Source organism: Theropithecus gelada, chromosome 9, assembly GCF_003255815.1.
Source record: "Theropithecus gelada isolate Dixy chromosome 9, Tgel_1.0, whole genome shotgun sequence".
Lineage (NCBI taxonomy): Eukaryota > Metazoa > Chordata > Mammalia > Primates > Cercopithecidae > Theropithecus > Theropithecus gelada.
The window spans coordinates 39037200-39054904 of NC_037677.1; the positions used below are offsets into that span (position 1 = coordinate 39037200).

The following is a 17705-nucleotide window of genomic DNA, read 5'->3' on the forward strand; positions in this document are numbered from 1 at the left end:
TAGCTGCGTCTGAAGCTGTGTGCCAGCACACCAGCAAATTTTAGCACTTTTTTGTGGAGACAAGGTTTTGCCATGTTGCCCAGGCTGGTCACAAACTCCTAGGCTCAAGTGATGCACCCTCTTCAACCTCCCAAAGTGCCAGGCATGTTGCTTTTGACCCTCCCTCACATTCACTCTGGAAGTATCCCAATAAACTAGCTGTACTCACCAAAAAGGACTACTTATGTTCCTGAATAGTTGCCTGGGAGGGGCTGTTCAACTTCCTATCAAAATGGTATATGGGAATGTACTACATGAGTAACTCTCTTCCAGCTTTTTGTTGTGTGGCTACAAACTATTGTACCTGTCTGCAATAAACGCAAGGATTTCCATGTCCCTTGTATTTCCAACTGCCCTCTTGGCCTAAAATGGACACAGTGTACAATCATAGTTTAGAGGTGGCTAATCAGGACTGGAAAGAAATATGAAAAACACAAAGCACATAATTTGAAGAGAAACCAGAGTTTCAGTATCTCAGAGAATGTGAACAAAGGAAAACATGCCCTGCTTGAGAATAAATATAAAGTTCTTGCCATTAAAATGCTGGGTAGAGTATGTAGTTGAACTGTAAAGTACAGACACTTTTACTCTTCCCATCTGAAAATAAGAACAATCCAGTCATTGTACAGCATAAAAAAGTGCTTGATACTTAAATACTTTGAATGAATGATTTTTTCAGTGAGGAAACACATCTAAATAACCCTTACATCTCTCTCCTTTGTAGAATATAAAGGTAAGAGTGATACTAAATATTTAACAGTTTTTACAGTATGAGCGCTGTGAAGACCTGAACGGGCAAATGTCACTTAGCGAGCATCTTTCTTATGAACCCGCTGGTGGATGTGAAGGTTGGAGCTCTGGCTGAAGCCCTTCCCACACTTGCTGCACTCATAGGGCTTCTCTCCAGTATGTACTCTCTGGTGGATGAGGAGTTTGGAACTCTGGCTAAATCCCTTCCCACACTTGCCACAGTGATAGGGCTTCTCCCCAGTGTGGACTCTGAGATGGATGCGAAGATCCGAGCTCTGGCTGAAACCCTTCCCACACTCATAGCATTGGTAAGGCTTCTCTCCCGTGTGGATGCACCGGTGAATGTGAAGGTTCGAGCTCTGACTGAAGCCCTTCCCACACTCGCCACACTTGTAGGGCCTCTCTCCTGTGTGTACTCGCTGGTGGATGTGTAGGTTTGAGCGCTGACTGAAGCTCATACCGCACTCCCCACACTCATAGGGCTTTTCTCCAGTGTGGACTCGCTGGTGGATATGTAGTTTGGAGCTCTGACTAAAGCCCTTCCCACACTTGTCACATTTATAAGGTTTCTCGCCTGTATGGACAGCATGATGGATGAGCAGACTTGAGCTCCTGGTGAAGCCCTTCCCACACTTGTCACACTTATAAGGCTTCTCATCTGTGTGGACTGCCTGATGGATAAGCAGACTCGAGCTCCTTGTGAAGCCCTTCCCACATTGTTCACATTTGTAGGGTTTTTCTTCTGTGTGGTCTCTCTGATGAAGTAGTAGTTCTGAGCTTTGACTGAAGTTCTTACCACACTGACCACATTCATATTGTTTCTCTGCAGTGTGGATTTTCTCATATGCATGACCATCTGGGCTGGTGTTAAGTATTTTCCCACAGTTATTATGGTCACAGGGTTTCTCCTCTGTATGCGCTCTCTGCTGACTACAACTGATCACCTGTGATTTCCATCCATAAATGTCTCTGCAGTTACAGTTAATGGAATCCAAAGATTCTTTTAACTGGCCATTCTGGCAAGTTGCCTCACCATTTAACAATGGGGAGGCCAGTTCTTTTCCATCAGACACCATTTTAACTTGAAGGTTCTCTGAAAAACTTTCTCCCTTTATCACTTTTCTCTCAGTGCTTTCTTCCGTTACAAAGAGATGTTTGCTTTCCTGATGATCCTGAGGCTCATTCTTACAGAACTTCACTGAAGAGTATTGTGTGTCTATTTGGCTTGGGACTTTTAAAGGCAAATATGTTTCACTTTCACTGTTTTTGAAATAATCACTTTGAAGAGTCATCACACTGTCCCTGTTTCTGGAAATACAAGAAGATGCTTCTCCCCACTGTTGACAAAGGGAAAGGTCTAGTTCAGGCTCCCCATCCACTTCCCCTTGATGATTCACGATACAATCCTGACTTCCGGTAATTGTACTGGCCATGCCTTCCAAAATTAGCCAGGAGGAAAGCTCATGTAACAGATCCTGAAGTGCTTTCTGCTGAAGATTCTCCACAGAATTTTCATTCAAGTCTCCTAGGGAACAGAGAGAATTCAGTGGTAAGAACAAAGGGTAGACTTCAAGATTTCAGAGTGAGAGTGCCTAAGGCCTGAAGGCTTAGTAACTACGAAAAAGTTCAGCTTGTCCTTATAGTCATGTCCTTTGGGTTAATGTCGGGTGCATTTGTATCTGGGTACAAGATAGAAATTTTCTCTTGGCTTTTAAGCATAGCCAAGGAAAGTCTTCCCTAACTAATCCTATAGAAGACTATAAGTCCTATATCCTTGCTAACAGTAACATTTCATCTCATCTCATTTCATTTTTTTTTTTTTTTTGAGACAGAGTCTTGCTCCACTGCCCAGGCTAGAGTGCAACGGCGTGATCTGGTCTCACTGCAACCTCCACCTCCTAGGTTCAAGCAATTTTCCCACCTCAGTCTCCCAAGTAACTGGGATTATAGGCCCACGCCACCATGCCCAGCTAATTTTTGTATTTTTAGTAGAGATGCGGTTTTACCATGTTGACCAGGCTGGTCTCAAACTCCTGGCCTCAAGTGATGCATCCGCGTCAGCCTCCCAAAGTGCTGGGATTACAGGCATGAGTCACTACACCCGGCCTACTTTCCTTTAAGTAAATTTGCATTTCATTGGTATTCTGCTTTCATAGGTATGGGGGACACAAGGAAGAAAATATAAATCCTTTTGCTTAACAAGCTAAAGCTTCCTGGGAAGACAAATATACCAAATAATGATAATACTAAGTGAGTGGTGTAGATGAATGTATAGTACAATACAGTGCAAGAGATGTATGCATAACCAGCTAGGAAAGTACAGAAGAGGAACGCTCAACTCAGACCCCGGTGTTTGGGAAGATTTCTGGGAGAAAATGACAAGAAATAAAAAAAAAAAAAAGAAGTGAAACGTGGAGAGAAAATATGACATGTTAAAGAAAACTACAAGTGGCTTCTTACGAAGGAGATAAAAACGGTAAGAGTGGTGAAGAATGTGCCACGGAGGGGAAGTAAGGAGCCAGAGCAAAGGGCTTAGTGTCTAATAATAAGGACCTTAGGGCTAAACCCTGCACGGATTGAAAACTATTAAAGGATTTAAATTCAGAGTGAAATTATTGACTTTGTGACTATAAACACCACTGGAAAGTAAGACTTTAGGTAGCAAGATGGCTGCCATAGCAAATCATAAGAAAAACAGTAAGGATGATAGCTGTGGAGAGAATGGGAGAAATTCATTCTAGATCATGTGATGATAAATTAAACCTCGAAGAGAAAGGAGGCCCCAAGCCTGTTCCTTGGGATTGCTGCCTGAGTGAATGGGTACCGTGGTACTCTATAATCAGAGAGGAAATGCAAGAGGAAGAGGCTGAAGTAGGGAAGGGGGCAGAAACTCACATCTGCCTTGTATAATCTGTGGTGTTAGTGGAACATTCTTGCAGTACTGGTCAGTAAGCAGAGAGATATATATAGGTCTGGAAGTCCTGTGAGAGAACTGTGCTAGGAATACAGAGTTTAGACTTACTGGTACATTAAAAAACCAAAACCAAAACAAAACCGTCCCCCAGACTTACTACAACAGTTAGAGTGAATAGCCTAATATTACACTGAAATGACAAGAAACCCATAATAGTCTTGGGAGAACAGAAAGGTCGACATCATCAGAATAAAAACATCGAGGAACTCGTAAATGATAAAGAGCAGATGGATTAGGAGTGATGGAGAAACTAGGGGAAAAATGTACAGCTCAAATTATATATAACAGAAGGCTTCCTCATGGGTAAAACATCTTAAGAAATCATAGAAATTCAATTACCAAACTCAGAATCAATTATTACAAAGTAAGGGAGCACTGACCCCATTTTCCTGGAGTCTATGTCTCAGAAAATAATAAACAGTGATAAAGACATTTCTTAATTCAACTTAGGCATTCCTAACGTGCTGTGCTAGTTTTTGCTGTTAGCAGCACTCTCCCAGCCCACCCTCTTCCTCTTAGAAATAGAAATATTGGATGGCTAGCAGCAGTGGCCTCATATAAAGCCTCAAGAATAAAATAAATGATCTGCCAAAGAAAGACTGCTAATAATGTTAACTGAACTGAACAGAGAAGCAGAGGTTGAGGTAATGCTGAACCTACACAATGACCGATGGATTGAGGAACAAAAAAGAAGCAACTGACAACATAAGTGCCCAGGATAAAACTTCAAGCTAATCTTTTTAATGGGAGTTCTGACAAGGAAGATAGCCCAGGGCTGGAAATGAAGAAGCAGAGCATGCCCCCAATAACTCAGTGGCAAAAGAGGTGGCCTTAAAAAATGGCCTACACCACTGTGCAGGGGAGTACAGGGAAGAGGAGGCCCACCTGAGGCTCAGCCCTAGCCCTTAGACCACCTGTGGGGGGAGTTTACTACCTGGGTAGCCCCCTTGCCCCACATCCAGCTACAAAACAATTCAAATTTTTTATTTTTCCCAAAATAAAACCTCACTTAGCTCTGCCAACTGTCAAAGAAAAAAAAAAGAAAAAAAAAAGGCCTACAACATCTACCATCTGGATTCTTATTACCTCCCTCCCTAGCCCAATCAGCAGAAGCGTCCCCTAAAGTAGAACACACATACATGCCAAAGTGGGTCAAGCATGGGTTGAGGACACACTCCAATATCATACTGAGAACACAAGAATTTTGAAAAAATATATAAGGAGACAAACAGAATTTAAAAGGTACATAATTAAAATCCCAGAAAAACTGGAGTGGATATCATATTTAAACACAATCTAATAATAAAATATGAACATATTGCTATGAAAATAATAATTCTAAATAAAATGACTGAAGATGATGATAGGTTATGTAACTTGTTTCCTAGATATGTGTCAGGCTGTTTTAGTCAAAGGCCTGCAATTTAGATGAGTTAAATAGTAAAATGAACACATGGCTAAGATGGAAGATTGAGGAATTCTCCAAGAATGCATATGAAAAGACAGACAGATAGAAAGATAAAAGTAAAACCCCATCTCCAAGGAGTTGCATGAGGACAGTGAAGATCGAACACATGGAGAGAAAATGATCAAAGAAATAACAACAAAAAAATGTTTCCTAGAATGCAAGATTCAGGGCCCAATAAATGCTAAAAAATGGTATGTAAAAACACCCCGAACTAAACATACTCTTTTAAAACCTCAGGACTTCAAGGAAAAAACAAACAAACAACAACAACAACAACAAAAAAAACAAAATGCTAAAAGCTTCCAAACAGAAAAGCCAGGTTATGTGCAAATAAGTGAGAATTATATTGACACTGAACAACTAATTGGCAATATTGCAAATCTTCAATATCTTCAAATTTTGGGTTAAAAGTCATTGTGAAATTATAATTTTTAACCAGCCAATTAACCATTTCAAAGAGAGGAAAAAATAGACACTCTTTCAAACATGAAAAGATTCAATTACTAAAACAATCACTCAGGAATATACTATAGGAAAATTTTTTAAAATTTAAGAAAAAGGATACATGCTACAAGAAATAACAGTAAGCCAAGAAGTCAATAAAATACATAATTAGGCCAAGCGTGGTGGTTCATGTCTGTAATCCCAGCATTTTGGGAGGCTGAGGCGAGGTGATTGCTTGAGCTCAGGAGTTCAAGACCAGTGTGTGCAGCATGGCAAAACCCTCTCTCTACAAAACAAAACAAAAACCCTCAAACCCCAAAACCATAGTTGAAAAATACAAGAAAAAATAAACAAAACTCTACAATAACAGTATGGAGTCAAAACCCCCCAAATAAAATATATTTTTAAAAGGCAAGTATTAGCTTCAGAGGAAAAATAAAAAAATAAAAAAGGAACTATAATCATATTGTACTACTTGACTCTATAGTGAACAACTAATTACAAAGTCAAAGCAATGTAAGCATTCATCACTGACATGACTCTAACAAATTCTTGGGAGGCTAGGCATTTGAGGAGGTAATATGAAAAAGCTACATCCTCATCTATAATATGGGGAAGTCAATAGAAATTACAAAATATTGATAAATGGAGAAAGAACAGTATATCACAATACACTAAATTTAAATGATACTGAGGTACCATTTTCCACCTGTTAAACTAGCACAAACCCGAAGTCTGAAGACACACATTACTTGTGAGTGTAAACTGATATGAAGGACATTTTGACAATTATCAATCAATGTCATAAATATATGCACTCAACATTCCAACTTAGAGCTTTACTCTTCAGATTTCCAGGCATAATTTGTGAAATGACATTTACATGAGACTACTCACTTTTTAAGGGCCAATGACCAGAACCTGGATAGACAAGAGCTACAGACATGAAAGAAACTTTTCATTGTGCACCTTTTATATTTATTTTTTATTTATTTATTTATTTTTTTGAGACGGAGTCTCGCTCTGTCACCCAGGCTGGGGTGCAGTGGCCGGATCTCAGCTCACTGCAAGCTCCGCCTCCCGGGTTCACGCCATTCTCCTGCCTCAGCCTCCTGAGCAGCTGGGACTGCAGGCACCCGCCACCTCACCCAGCTAGGTTTTTGTATTTTTTAGTAGAGACGGGGTTTCACCGTGCACCATGTTAGCCAGGATGGTCTCGATCTCCTGACCTCGTGATCCACCCGTCTCGGCCTCCCAAAGTGCTGGGATTACAGGCTTGAGCTACCGCGCCCGGCCTATATTTATTTTTTAACCATGTGAATGCATTTATTGTTTATTTAGAAGAGTAACTATGTATAAACATATCGTCTGGAGTAGGAAGACAAACCCAATATGGAACAGCTAGAAAGATGAAAACTGAGTGCCTTTGGAAGCCACATTGTGGCTGATGGAGCAGCAGAGTCAGGAAACAGGAATGTTTTCACTATGAGCTGTCCATACAACTTGTTTTACCCAGGTGAATGTATCACTTTGTCTACACATTTCAAAAGTAATGGCAAAAATGAAAAAGAAAAATGACAAAAGAAAAACAGGGCAGTTTGTAGCAGTTAAATCATGAAATGGGGTGAAATGATTAAATGGATTTGAAAGGATATTGCTTCAACAGCCATATCGTACAGTACTTGGAAGTAGGCTAGTGGTTATAGAAATTGTAGGTGTGTGAAAATGAATGGGGGAGGAATTTTATGAAAGGTGCATTTTAATGAAAGTGTGATATTAGCTTTTAAAAAAATGTTTAAAATAATATGAAGAATGAGGCCAGGCACGGTGGCTCATGCCTGTAATCCCAGCACTTTGGGAGGCTGAGGTGGGTGGATTACCTGAGGTCAGGAGTTCGAGATCAGCCTTGTCAATATGGTGAAACCCAGTCTCTTCTAAATATACAAAAAATAGCAGGACATGATAGCGGGCACCTGTAGTCCCAGCTACTCAGGAGGCTGAGTCAGGAGAATCACTTGAACCTGGGAGGTGGAGCTTACAGTGAGCCGAGATTGTGCCACTGCACTCTAGCCTGGGTGACAGAGTGAGACTTCGTCTAAAAGAAGAAGAAGAAAAAAAATACTATGGAGAATGAGTGTACAACATTAGGAGAAAATACTGACATGAGAAAAGGGGTTCTTTTATAGGGAGTTAACATGGCAGAAAAAAACTCTAACACATACTGCATAAAAAAGCAAATTAAAAATACGCACAGTGTAATCTCATAAAATTTTAATGCATATACTTGTACATACATAAATATAGAGTTCATAGAAAGTGATTTGATTTCACATTATACTGTGTTGTTTGAGTTTTTGAGACTTTTATGTCTTACTTGCAAAAAAGAAAAATGTTCAACAAGTTTGTTCCATTTTATGTCAATAAAAATGAAAACCTAGAGCAGAGCTTGAAATTGGAAGCCCATCTCCTATTTCACTTTTGTCTACGTGTAAATCACTCTCCACAGAGCAGTCACAGTGATACTGGGTCAATCAGAGCATACCATTCCCTGATCCAATGGCTGCCCACTCAAAATAAATCTACTTCTTCTTTTTTTTTTTTTTTTTTGAGATAGGGTCACACAGTGTCTCCTAGGCTGGAGTGCACTGGCGCTATCTCAGCTCACTGCAACCCCCACCTCCTGGGCTCAAGCGATTCTCCCACCTCAGCCTCCCAAGTAGCTGGGATTACAGGCATGTGCCACCACACCTGGCTAATTTTTGTCATAAATCCACTTTTTACCAGTGCCTTCAACGCCATAACTGAGCCAGGCCGTGTCCACCACCTCTTCTCAGTCCTTCTTAGATGCACCCTGTGGTCTACCACACTCCTCCTTCCAGGTCTTTGGGTCTCCTCTTGCGTGGTTCTCTTTGCCTGGATGTTCTTCCCCTCCCTAGTCACCTGTTTAAACTATTGATCCCTTAGCTCCCAGTTTAATGTCACTTCAGAGGCTCTCCCTAAGACACATACACAACCCGCATTCCATCACATGCCTTCGTTCTCTCAGAGCATTGTTCCATTCTTCATAGGACTTACCAACTGTATAGTAATACTTCAAAGAATGACATCATAAATGATGTTTAAAGGAGACAAGCGTACTTGCAACATCTAACTTGAGCTTGAAAAATGATGGCAACAATCTGACTAATTTTTACCCTATTTTAAGCATGAAACAGACTCATTTTAGGGCAACATCTGTGGGATCCAGGAGTGTTAATAAACTTAAAATAAGTTAAAGTTAAAAAAGAATTGGTGGGAGATTTTAGATACTGAGGACGAGAAGAGAGAAACTGTTTTTTTTTTTTTTTTTGAGACAGGGTCCCACTCTGTTGCCCAGGCTGCAGCCTGGAGATCTTTGCTTGCTGCAGCCTGGAGATTTTTGCTCACTGAAGCCTCAACCTCCCTGGCTTAGGTGATCTTCCCACCTTGGCCTCCCAAGTAGCTGGGACTACAGGCACATGCCACCAGGCCCGGCTAACTTTTTATATTTTTTGTAGAGGGGGTTTTGTCATGTTAACCGGGCTGGTCTTCAGCTCCTGGGTTCAAGTGATCCTCCTGCCTCTGCCTCCCAAAGTGCTGGGATTACAGGCATGAGCCACTGTGCCCAGTCACTTTTCGGTGTTTTTTGTAGAATGGCTGCTTTTGGCTATAAAATGGCAATTTCACATGGTTCAACCTAGTAGGTATACATTCATCTCCCCATCTAATTAAAATTCTTTATCAATCTATTTTTTAATGGCTACATACTTTTCTGTGATCCATGATAATTTGGCTGACCAATCCCCTGTGATACATTTAGGGGGTAAATATTTTTTTCACTATTTTAAATAATTCTATAATGAGTATTTTGTTCACAATTTTTGGTTAAAATTACTATTGCCTTAGAATAGGTATCTAAAAAATGAATTACTGCATTTGAAAATGTTTAAGGCTCCTTGATTCAGGCAGTCAAAAAGTGTTTTGGCTGGCTGGGTGTGGTGGCTCATGCCTGTAAGCCCAGCCACTCCGGAGGCTGAGGCAGGAGAATCACTTGAACTTGGGAGGTGGAGGTTGCAGTGAGCCGAGATCATGCCACTGCACTCCAGCCTCCAGCCTGGGCGAAAGAGGTTGGTTGACTCCTGCTCAAAAAAACTAAAAAAGTGTTTTATTTATCTGTAGAGTATGAGAGTGTCTCACCATGAGTTTTGATTAATTTTGGGAGGGGAGAGGGATGAATTTCTGAATGTGTAAGAAAAGAAATAATGGAAACGATATTGCAAGGTAGGGGAGGACATTCAATGAAAAATAAAGTCCAAGCTAAGATGGCACAAGACCAATGTGGGGGAAATGTGGGGAAAGGCAAGAGTACAGAGAAGCAAGTGATCATTACTGGGAAAGACCACAACCTCCTGCAGAGGTAGAAGGGAAGTAAGTGAATAGATCAGGTAAAACAGTAGCACATAGGAAACATCCCAGAAGTCCCTGCTTTCGACACAGACTGCAAGATATCAGATAACTCCTGGAACATTGAAAAAGGGACTCCTCTGTTGTGGATTAGCCTGGCTTATAACTTGCCATGATGCCTGGTGCTCTTTGGGGTTCACTTGCTATTATATAATGATCTTTATCTTGTTCCATCTGAGAGATCACATTTCAGAAACTCACAGGGATTGGGTGATTGTGCAGAAAGCAAAATCAGTCCCACCTCTGGCTTATAAAGGATGGAACAGGTATGATTTTTGAGACAACCCAGTAAAACTACTATTCTCCAATTCTTACCAAGTTCTTTAGCTGCTTAGAATAGTCAGAAAACATCCTTTTGTGTCACAAAGGAAGTGGGAAACAAAGATGCCAATGGGCAGGTGTCCAAGTTCACATATCCTTACCCACCAAGACCAAGTTCCTGTAGTTCCCAGCATTATAGCTCTGCACAGCTTCCTGGGAGCAGAGTCCAGGCGGCCTCACTTCTCGGTGAAGGCCACAGAGGCATTCTTGAATGTAACTGGTTCCTAAAACATTAAGCACATTCCTCCTCAACAAACAACCATCTGCACAAATGCCCTGGAAGGGGGGTGAAGTCAGTAGCACTGGAAAAGGTAAGAAAGGTATAGAAGAAGTTTGCAGCTCAGGGGATCTAAGTGAGCTAAGTCAAGTTTTGTTGGAAAATCTTTCCTTTCTCAATTGGCTACTTCCATCCAAATCATTTCCTTCCTGCCCACAGCTACTGAATCTTTCCGTGTCACTGTCTTCTTGTGTCATTGCTGAATTGTCATCTTCACCCCATTCCCACCATTATCCTGACAACCTTAACTCTTTCAGGAACAACTGACCCAACACTCTGACCTCACATTTCTTAATCTCCACAGTGCCAGTGATCTCAGCCACATTTCATCAAACTGTAATAACCATAATTGGGACTAGTCCACTACCTGGACTCCTCTACTCTTAAAATAGTAATCTCTCTAATATCCTACACTTTAAAAATCACTTCCTATGCTTTCTGTTCTTCCGCTTATAAACTAAGTAGTTGAACATTACTGGGAAAATAAAATAGCACATACACACACAGCCATAAAACACTCTCCTGAGGGATCCGTTGACTTAAAATACCATTTACTGCCAAATATTTATTTCCAGCCCTTACCTCTTACCTCACCTCCAGACTCCAACTTTCTACCTTTTAACATCTACATTGGGACGTCTAAAGGTGCTTAAAACTTAACAGGCCCTGGCTGGGCACAGTGGCTCATGCCTGTAATCCCAGCATTTGGGGAGGCTGAGGTGGGCGGATCACTTGAGGTCAGGAGTTTGAGACCAGCCTGGCCAACATGGTGAAACCTTGTCTCTACTGAAAATACAAAAATTAGCCAGGTGTGGTGGTGCATGCCTGTAGTCCCAGCTACTTAGGAGGCTGAGGTGGAAGGATCTCTTGAACCCGGGAAGCGGAGGTTGCAGTGAGTCAAACAAACAAACAAAAAACAAAACAAAAAACTGAACAGGCCCTAACAAAACTCCTGCTCCAGCAATATCCATCAGCATCTGCTCTTCCCCAGTCGTCCCCATTTTAATAAACAGCCACACGAACCACTCAATTGCTCAAACCAAATCCAAGAAGTCATTTCATTCTCATCCTCACATCTCACCCATCACCTAGCTCCTTTACCTCTAAAGCATACCGGCATCCACTCAGCTCCCCTGCCCTGCACTGTCACCTCTCTAGGCCTAGGCAGCACTTGCTCTCACCCACACCAACCTCCTTCTTGGTCTGACTCTACTCTTGCTCCCCCAAACATGAGTTTTCCACATGGCAGCCAAGGTGATCTTTTAAAACAAAAACAAGGCCAAGCGTGAAACCCTCCAAAGGCTTTTCAGTGGCCATGAAGTAAAATTCAGACTCTTCATCCTGGCCCGTGAGGCTCTCCTGTCACCTCCCCAACCTAGGCCTCTCTTATGATCATATTCAGCACCAGTGACCCAGCAGGCCCTTGAACCGCATCACTCATTGTAGCTTTTGTGCTAGCTGCCCTCTCCATTCCTCATCATTCAGCTCTCAGTCCAACCATTGCCTCTTCAGAAAGCATGTCACTGACCATCTAATCCACTGGCGCACCCTATATCTATCATTTTCCTAGTTTAATTTAATTAATTTCTTCTTATGACTTATGCCTTACCTTATTTTCTTATTTATTCACTTGCTTTCTTATTTACTGTCTCTCCCTGCTGAGATTTAAGTTCCCCAAGAACAGAGAGGCTGCCTCATTTGTTCATGACTGCATCCCCAAGACCTCAAGCAGGGCCTGGCACATAAAGGGAGTCCAAATATTTTTTCAGTCAATGTCAGCAAATCTGGTTCCCTTCAGGGCTCTGTCTGATGAAGCAATGCTTCTTAAACTACCTGTGGTGAAGTTTTTTGTTTTTGTTTTTCAAGCTCTCAATTTCAGTACTTGTATCTGCACCGTGCATGGGCTGGCACCACTCTCTAAGGCACAATTTCAAAAGTAAAGTAATAGAATACATAAAAAGTCATAAAGGCTGTCTCATAAATTTGATCAGCTAAGCCAGCTTCGGCCTGAGGCTAAAGAGGCACCACTTACTCCTTCCTTGGGCCTGCCCTGCAGGGGTGACATGACTTATCCGACTCGTCACCAGTGGGGAAGGATGAGGGTAAAGATGAAGGTAAGGATGGGTGTTGTCTCCCAAGCTTTCTGTTCAAGGTCACTGGTCTCCACTCTGAGGAAGAGGGCTGGAAAAGGAGCCTCAAGCCCTGGAGTAAAGGTGGGACAAACAATCAGAAGCAAAGATTGCTGCCTTCACGTTCCATCACCACATCCTTTAGCAAGGCATGACCCACGGCATATTAAAAGCAAGTGGGCTAGCTGCTCTTCCCAACCAGACCTTCTCTTCAGACCAGAGGGAAAAAAAATGTCTTTCTGTTTAAGGCTAATCTCTTCCTGTGCATTCTAGATCAAATCCCTTCTTCTATCTTTAGAGATGCAAGCCCACCAATTATGTTTTCTCTCCCTTATTTTTTATCTGTCTTCCATCCAGTCATCTGGATTGTCTAATCCTCCTTTTCTACCTCAACAATATTCAAACCATGTCAGATCCTGTCAATTCTGCCTCCTACATTTCCCTCCAGTGTGTTACCTCTTTTCCATTTCCACTGCCAGTCTTAGTAAGACGCTTTTTTTTTTTTTTCCTTACCTAGGCTACAATAACTCCTCACCAATTCTTCGTAGTACAATTTTTGTCATCTTTCAGTCCCTAGGTTAGACAATCAGAGCTATTAATTTTTTAAGGTCCTGAAGATAAAATGGCAGGCGGGATTCCATTCTGAGAAGGGAAAGGATATGTTGGTGGACTATTAACTTTGTGGTAGGTAAAAAAAAAATGACAGGAGTAGACCAAATGAGAGGAATCATTGTGACAAGGGAAGGGAGAAAAGGAAAGGAAATAGTGCTCCTAAGCAAGACAAAGCTGGGACTGAAACACTGAATAATCAACAGTCTTCCCAGGTATCAGTGGCACTAAGGAGTCACTCCAAGGCTGTGCTCCTGCTTACAGTGGAGAGAGCAGACTCGATATTCTAAAGGCCACAAAGAGGAAGGTCACAAGATCAATTGTTTCCTGTTTCTATCAGACAAATGTCAACCTCCTTAGAACTACACACATGCCATCACATGGCCTTCCACTTCTTTCCAGAGCCCCTCTCTGCTGTATCTAACTTTACTTTGAAGTGAAAAAGCAGGAAGAGGCACACTAGATTACCTGGAGTCATTCAACACATCATACTTGAGTCTAGCACAGTCCTTTCTATCATAAGCCCTAACTTATTGAGTTCTCCCATCCATGTTGGAGCTTTCAGTCTTAGGACAATAGCCTCTTTCTGAAGCATGAGGATGAGTTAGAATTCTTCTCCTCTGAGATCTCATAGCATCTTTCACATCCCTCTACTATAGCTATTAAGTCTGTCTCCCAAGTTGGCTGTAAGATTCTGAAGGATAGGTGCCACACTCAACTCATCTTTGTTGTTTGACGCAGAGTCTCACTCTGTTGCCCAGGCTGGAGTGCAGTGGCAAGATCTCAGCTCACCACAACCCCCACCTCCTGGGTTCAAGAGATTCTCCTGCCTCAGCCTCCTGAGTAGCTGGGATTACAGGCATCAACATGACCAGCTAATTTTTTGTATTTTTAGTAGAGATGAGGTTTCACTATGTTGGCCAGGCTGGTCTCAAACTCCTGACCTCAGGTGATCCTCCCCACTCAGCCTCCCAAAGTACTGGGATTACAGGTGTGAGCCACCATGCCTGGCCTCAACTCATCTTTAAATCCCCAGCAGCTACCACAATTGACTTGGAATCTGAAAGATAAATATAAATTCATATTCAATTTAAATGAATAATAAATAACACAACTAAAAGAAAACTTAAAGACAGTCAAGCCTAAGACCCTCAGTTTACAGATGAAAAAACCAAAGTTCATAAGGGTGAAGTGATTTACCCAATGTCACAGAGGAAGGGCAGTGTTAACTAACACTCCCGCCTTTCAGCAGACCTAAGGACAATGTGTGGTACATAGAAAACACACAGTGATTGGAATTAAGTCCTTTCTTTAAATTAAAAAAGTTGTTGTGTAACACACACCAGAATCTCAAATTTTACTAACCTAGCAATCCCCAGTTGCAGCAGCAGTGAATAATTAACCGTTAGGGAGCAGGCAGAAGTGAAGGAAGGAAAATGTATTGATTCTACTCAGGTTAGTCTCCCTTCAAGTCCTCAATTACTTTTCAGGGCACAGAGAAGCCATGCTCTCAGTACCTCAAGACAGCTTACTGTCCTCTAAACAGATTTTTCTAAGAGCTCGTGTGTGAGGGCTGTATTTGCCAAGCAAAAAGATGGCCTTTGCTGGTAGTGTTAAAAAACATTTTTTTTCCTTAAAACGCAGTCTGATATTTTATTCAAACAATTTCCGGTGTGATGACCTGTTTAGTTAATGGAGAAAGAACAGCCTGAAGTTAGAAAACACGGGGTTTATTTCTGGCCTGCTGCTCTCTGCAACAAAGGACAAGGCACTTTCCTTCGGCTCTCTCAGAGTTAGCCGAGTTAGAGCTCTCCACCAGAAAACGCCAGGACAGGGCAAAGAGGGGGCCGACCATCTCAAACACCGTGGGATTCTAAGTGGAGGCTGACCATCTCGAATACCCTGGGAGCCTAAGGGTTAATTTTGAGGTAACCTCCTACAGAGGGTTTTACAGAGACAAATGAGAACTCTCTTTAAAAAAGTATGACTTGGTAATTTAAAATTTATTGGGACAGTTAAATATGTAGACATGCTAGTGAAAGAGAACAAATCAACCTGAGTATAAAGGATGAATAACTCATTTTACCTACCCTAGAGACACTTATATCAAGTGTATAGAGAGTATTTCACAATAAACCTTTGGATATACAAAGATCAAAAGAATAAAAAAGGAGTGAAACTCTCCTTTCACTAGGTCTGGAAGAGAGAAGCTTAGTTCTTAAAAAAACACCAGAGACTTCTGATGCATAGCCTGGTTGAGAAGCATTTCTAGAGTGATTTTGTAACCACTGTGCTGCCATTTAACGAATTTCCTCGTTTTTGACTCTTTCATAGTTAACAAATTATCACTATTAATATGCATATTTTTTGTGTACAGGTAATATAATATGCTAATCAAAATGGTAAGCTCCTTGAAGAAAAGCACCGTGGTTTATCATTCTGTTTTGCTGAGACCACTTAGCACTGGGATGAGTATGGAATAGCTTGGAATGACTTTCAATGTGAGTGAAATGTCTGGCAGGAAAAGGTAGGCTTCCAGATGCTCCCCAGGAGGGCACAGCCCACTGCTCTGAGGAGTGGAATAAATTCTTGGGTAGGATGGGCCAGTGAAAACTATCTGTGCAGACCCTGGTGACATCATCTGCTAGCTACATGTCCTTAGTATCTTAATGTCCCTATATCCATAGCTATAAAATACCGTACTGGGGGCCTGACAATAAAGAAAACAACACATGGCACAGGGACATTTCAGAGAGATGGCATTTTAGGAGAAATGGAGCGCCAACTCACCCGGACCTTGGTCATTTCTTACTCCCAGTGGGGATGGATTCCTGGAAAGGCAGAGTTAGGGAAAGAGAAAAAGCCATGAAAATCAAGTCCAGCAAGACTGCAGGGAAAAAGTTACCCAGCTCCTGCCTCTGACGCTTCTTCAGTCAACCCTTCCACTAGCACTCCCTCCATGAGGTGAGAGGTGACGCATTTTCTGTCACCATCTTCATCTCTCTCCACAGGGCTTTCGATTAAACAAGGCAAGTCTTCCCCCCAAAAAACCAAGAAGCTAAGTAAATTCCGCAGCCGCCGGCAGCTCTAAGCCGTGCCCATTTCCTCAGACTTTGCCGATCTCTGTCCTAAAGTTCTAGCTAAGAGGAGGAGATCTCGGGTTATATGACCGCTTCTCGGGATGGGTTTCGGTTGCCCAAGACGCCTTCCCCGACCTCATTCTCAGGAGCCTGGCTCGTTCCTGCGGTGCAGGGGCTCAGATGCAAGCTCTTTTCAGCTAAGGCAGTGCTACGGACAGAAACCTCAGTCTCTTACAGGAGCCCCCCTCCGTCGCCTAACGTCCACCAAAAACCCCCTGCAATCACGCCGGTCACAGGCGAGGAAAAGGCCGGCGTGGCCAACCACGAAGCCCCCAGCCGGCCCAGGCCAGAGCTCGGCCAGGCGGGAGGAGGGGCCATCGGAGGCTCGGCCGCTCAGCTGCACGGCCCGACAGCCTTCGCTGTGGCCGCAGCCAGGCTCCGGGGGTGCAGCAGCTTGGAAATGCGGCGCCGGGACACACGTGCCGCTGCGGGCCGCGCCTCCGCTGGTCGCGTGCCCTACCATCGCCGCCCTCCCGGCTTCCACGGCTCGCCGGCCCAGCGCCTTCGGCGCGGCACACCCATTTCCTGATCCCTGAACGCCTCTATCAGCGGCCGGGGAAGCCCGGCCAGTCTCACCTCCCACGTGGAACCCCACACCTGCAGGGGCCGCATTCCGGATGCTGCCGGCTCGCGCGCCTAGAGCCCCGAAATACAAGTCCCAGCAAGCCGCGGGCGAGCCACGCCCACTTCCGGCGCGGGCCGCGGAGCTCTGCGCTCTGCGGAGCGGGATTCTTGGCCGGGGGTGGGGGCCGGCGGGGTGACCATCTTTGAGTCAGCGATGCGTGTATTCAAGACCTCGTCCTCGTTTTTTATTACAAACTCATAAGAATTATTTTGGGAATACCTATTAAGGTGTTTTTCATTTGTTAAAATACTATTGGGGGAAAAGGACGTAAATACCCATAATTTCATCTTTACCTTTCAAAACATCCTGAAGTGAATATTTGCTATTCGGCATCTTCCATCTCACCTCTGAAGGTCATCCATTTAACAGATATTATTTGAGAGCCAGCGGTGTACCAGGAGCTGTTCAAGATGCTTGCACAAAAGTCACTGCCCTATTCTAGTGGGG

General features: G+C 42.9%; 1 protein-coding gene across 9 annotated transcripts; it reads right to left on the reverse strand.

Moving 5' to 3' along the window:
• Positions 1-485: 485 nt before the first annotated feature.
• ZNF239 (zinc finger protein 239) lies at positions 486-17340 on the reverse strand. Of its 9 annotated transcripts, XM_025396846.1 has the most exons (5): positions 16284-16298; positions 12833-12936; positions 10590-10722; positions 9492-9498; positions 486-2314 (listed from the first exon to the last, which is right to left on the reverse strand). In XM_025396846.1, the coding sequence occupies exons 1-5, from the start codon at positions 16296-16298 to the stop codon at positions 846-848; spliced, it is 1728 nt and encodes a 575-aa protein (XP_025252631.1). In that variant the 3' UTR covers positions 486-845. The 9 variants fall into 9 exon arrangements, with proteins under 9 accessions (XP_025252631.1, XP_025252633.1, XP_025252637.1 ...); XM_025396848.1 differs by lacking the exons at positions 9492-9498; positions 12833-12936 and adding an exon at positions 17210-17287 and having other exon boundaries at positions 10584-10702; positions 16284-16324; XM_025396852.1 differs by lacking the exons at positions 9492-9498; positions 12833-12936 and adding an exon at positions 17210-17282 and having other exon boundaries at positions 10580-10702; positions 16284-16324.
• Between the last annotated feature and the right edge of the window lie 365 nt (positions 17341-17705).

Excerpts from the sequence above, each read along its gene's own strand:
- ZNF239 (XM_025396846.1), bottom strand. Across the intron at positions 10,723-12,832 it reads TCCTTCCCCACTGGTGACGA|GAATGTGCTTAATGTTTTAG; the intron begins GTCGGATAAGTC and ends TTTGTTGAGGAG.